The 4,182-nt window shown below is 35.9% G+C and overlaps 1 protein-coding gene across 1 annotated transcript in view; it reads right to left on the reverse strand.

The window, feature by feature from the left end:
• Positions 1-323: 323 nt before the first annotated feature.
• Positions 324-4,182, reverse strand: part of TRIP12 (thyroid hormone receptor interactor 12) — a 121,980-nt gene continuing 118,121 nt past the window's right edge. Inside the window, exons 38-41 of the mRNA XM_006760405.2 lie at positions 3,611-3,724; positions 1,776-1,870; positions 1,298-1,401; positions 324-604 (exon numbers count right to left, since the gene is read on the reverse strand). Coding sequence (XP_006760468.1) covers positions 408-604; positions 1,298-1,401; positions 1,776-1,870; positions 3,611-3,724 — 510 coding nt within the window. The 3' untranslated portion in view covers positions 324-407. The remainder of the gene's footprint in view (positions 605-1,297; positions 1,402-1,775; positions 1,871-3,610; positions 3,725-4,182) is intronic.

The raw sequence follows: 4,182 nt of genomic DNA on the forward strand, positions 1-4,182 counted from the left end.
CATACTGGACGGCCCAATCTGTACATTTTGTAACCTACACAAGAGAAATGAATGAATGAGCTTTCCTTGCCTCTGCTCCATGGGCTGTGGCTGCTGGAATCACCATGTAAACATTCCTAGTGTGTCACTGGTAAGAAGCCAGCAAGTAATACCCTACAACTATATTAAAACTAAGCTCTAAGAAAAGTCCACCCAATTACAAAGGCTGAATTATACTGACAGTATAAGTCAAGTTTTGACTTTTAAATTATATCTTATGGCTAATGAAAATGTAACAATTGAGTGTCCGTTTTTCCTACAACAAGAAGGAGTAACATGTTTCCTTGACTCAGGTGATACATTTAGAAAAGAAATCATGATTTGTTTTCTTTTGCTGTAACAGGCAGACACTGCATTCCTCGGTGTAATCAGGAAAGATGGAATGATTGCTGCCCTTCTCTTGCGGCTATTAACAGTTTTTCCCGCATTATCTCAAGGCTTGAATAGTCCGGCAACTTAAGATAGTTCACACAAGTCATTACGGAGGGCAAGAAGTCATCTGGGTTTTCTGTCGATTCGAATGTCTTCCGAACAATTGTCAAGGGTGGGTTCAAACTCCGGAAGCCTAATTTAGAGGGAAGGAAGAGAGACCAAGGACTCAGTAAGTGTACAGGATACAAACAGCCAGCTTAGAGAACACTTTCTTAGCCATGAGAGGAGTCAGACTGGAATGATAGGCATGCCTTTTTTATGCTACGACTATCAGAAAACATTACACTGCTTTGCTGTATAATATTACCACACACACGAGGTACTATTTCTTCCTTGGCGATTAAACCTACATATTCAATATAACTTTAGCACATGGAACCTGGCATTTGCTTTATTTACTATAAAAAGTAATTGCATAACATGAAGGCAAACAGTTTCTTATGTCTTCTAACTTTTAAAAGAGTACCAATTCATACCTATAACAGTATGTTAGGACTCAACTTTGAACATTCACACTTCAGAATACCTTCTCATCTAAGATCATAATGTACAAATGTCAAAAGCAGCATTACAGTGTATAGTAATCCTATTTCAATGTGTTTAAGATAAGTCTCTACGAGTTTTCCTGCCAGTTATATCTGTTAATGAATTACCTCACAAACCAAAAATTGAGAAACATTACCATACCGGAATAACTATGAGGCACTGTAAATCAAATAAAAAATATCTTGCTATTGGTACTGAAGTACACACACACACACACACACACACACACACACACACAGTTATAGCTAGATTCAATGTCAGGCATCAACAGTGTACCCACCTCCAACAGGCAATCTTGGGCTACCTGTCACAAACTGGAGAAATAACCTCTGCTGCTCATTATCAAAACTACTGAGAATCTCAAACAAAAACTTCACAGCCCGACTGCAACAGAAATAATAATTATTATTTCATATTAAAATACAGATTTGAATCACAACACATTGCCAACTCTCACAATTAGCTAGAGACTGTCAAATTTAAGTATGACTACATATGAATTCACATTACAATGAACCCTGAAATAAAATTTGCTTCTGCTGTTATAGCTAGAATTCAAGTGGAATGTTACTGTTATAATAACTAAGATTTGTGTGGGATTGTTCAGATATCCCTGTTTTACTATAAATATCAGAAAACCTCCTTTAATATGTAGACAAATTAGAAAATACCCCCCTTTTATTGTTTACAATATATACATACACAGACTACCAAATTCTAAGCTATAAATTGAACCCCTGGCAGACCCCAGTGTTCACCTGTCGTGAGTGTAACCGTGATCTGGCCTGCAGCATTCCATCAATATCTTTGTATCCCAAGTGTCTGCTTTACTGCCACACAGGAGTTGATCCAGCTGTGCATTTAAATAACGGTAAAGAATTACTCAAGATAATAGCTGTATAACAGATTGAAGTGCATACAATATGTTTCATAGTATGCCAAAAAGGTCTGAATGTATTAAGAAAGAGTATCATTTTTATATCAAAGAGTTCTGCTAGGACCTCTTTAGACACTGTGCTCTTCTAATGCATTTACACATTCAATTTCCCTTTCTGTTGTACATTAATAGGAATTCTGCCCATTTGTTGGGATTTAGAGTTCTAGAGAAGCCTTTAATTTCAAACAAAACATCTGAAACAAACACTTGATTTAAGTTTTCCTAACTCTTCTCAGTTCTTTAGAAGCTTTAACCTGATAACCTACTTCTAACCAAGTAGATTTTTTATAAATCCTGGCTTTTGGAATCACAAGGGTACTCAATAAGGGAAGCCAAGAGATAGACTACTGAGCTGGAGAGCAGTGGGAGAAGTTAAAATGAGACATAGCAAATCGGTAGTTTTTCACATTTTGTAAAGAGATGCACGTCTATGCCATACAGTTGTTTAGGGCTATATGGGGACCCACCTATCCATTACAGAATGATTGTTAGAAAGCAAAAAATGCCTTTGTGTCCTTGGAAAATCTTAACATCAGTTTCAAATCAAACCATCTTTTCTTTAATTTAACTGCCCATTTGCAGAATGAGTATATACTTTTGAGAAAATCCAATTTAGGACATATGAAATTTAGTATTGACTACCTGTCACTGTCAGGTACTTCATGTATCCTGTTCAGTGAGACAGAGGTTATCCTTAATTTTATAGACAAGGCAGTCAGATTAGGTACAATTACTTGGATATGGTCACACAGCTAGGCAGTGAGGAACAGGACTCAAATATGGGAGCAACACTTGCTGTTTTCAAGTCCAGGTGACACTTGGTGCTTTCAAGTGCTAGGGATGCCACATGCTTCAATAGCTACCAAACCCAAGTGGACATAAAAATAATGTGATTAAAAAGCTGTTATTCAAAGATTTCCAGATTCAGCCAGCAACGAATGTGTGTACTCTAAAGCTAGTATTGAAAAAAAAGGTTTGCAAACTGGGGAAACCTAACACCTTCTAGACTGGTTCTATGACATTTCATGTAGTCTGAGATTCATGTTGCATTTTAAGATGGCTAGAAAAACTATGCATAAAGTCATATTTTCCATTCTCAAAAGTATTCTCTGAATTTGGCAATTAATAATTTTATAACACTTCCTTAAAATTTCAAGGACTAACTTGAATCTTGAAACCAAGTCTCATCAAATCCAGAAAATGTAGTTAATAAAAAATAACAACAAATAAAGACAGTGTGACCTCCTCAGTATCAGTTTCATTATTCTGGACCCATGGCTTTCCCTGCTAACCACAGCAGTACAGACACCTAAGTCCCACGCCCCATCAAGCATCCAGGTCTCAGCTGACAATGATACTATGCTTACTCAATCACACATGGACCCCACTCCCTTATATTTAATATTTATACTACACTGAATATTTATATAGTTCATATATGTTATTTATACAGTATAAAATGTTATATTTGATGTTTTAATATTTTTCCTTGCTCAGGAAATGGCTTTATCTTTCTCAAAAATCCACCTCTTGCTCCCAACCCTCTTTTTGTTCGCAACAGTGGAGTCTTTGACTAAATAACACAGAAATACCCCACTCAGATAATTAAGGCACAGAACTAGAAATGAACATTTATTTTAGATATAAGATACTCACCTCTTCTGGGTAGAAGTACTGAAGATGACTGAGTGGGAAGACTGATTCAAATCCATCTCTGAATGAATCAAACTGCCTGGAAACGCCTTCATTTAGTGCCCAGAATATAACCAGCTGCAAAAGAGAAAAATCTTTTACAAACTGTGATAAGATTTCAAATCTTTTTCTGTGACAAAGTACAGTGAAACATTACTTTAAAAAAAAAATGGACAAGTAACAATTACTGTTTTAAATGTGAAATTTTTAGTTTTATATCCTGTTAAGTTCTTAGAACCCAACCCTTTGCTAAGTATGTGCACGTAGCAAAAGGCACACTATAGAAATGCAGTCACATAAAATTGAAGGGTAACAAAAAGCATCTGTAATTGGCCCAACATTATCTAGTCATCAATCACGATGACTAACCTATTTGTTCAGAAATGGAGGACATATTCAGATAAAATAAGAACATTATTATAAATTATTTTCAGAGAACCTTAATCTGGATGTTAATGCTTCATTTAATAGTAAACTGAAAGAAAAGCAGCAGGTAAATAGTATTTAAGGTTCTCTACTATCGTTTCTCCCTCCCT

The sequence above is a fragment of the Myotis davidii genome, unplaced genomic scaffold (assembly GCF_000327345.1).
Source record: "Myotis davidii unplaced genomic scaffold, ASM32734v1 scaffold370, whole genome shotgun sequence".
Taxonomy (NCBI): Eukaryota; Metazoa; Chordata; class Mammalia; order Chiroptera; family Vespertilionidae; genus Myotis; species Myotis davidii.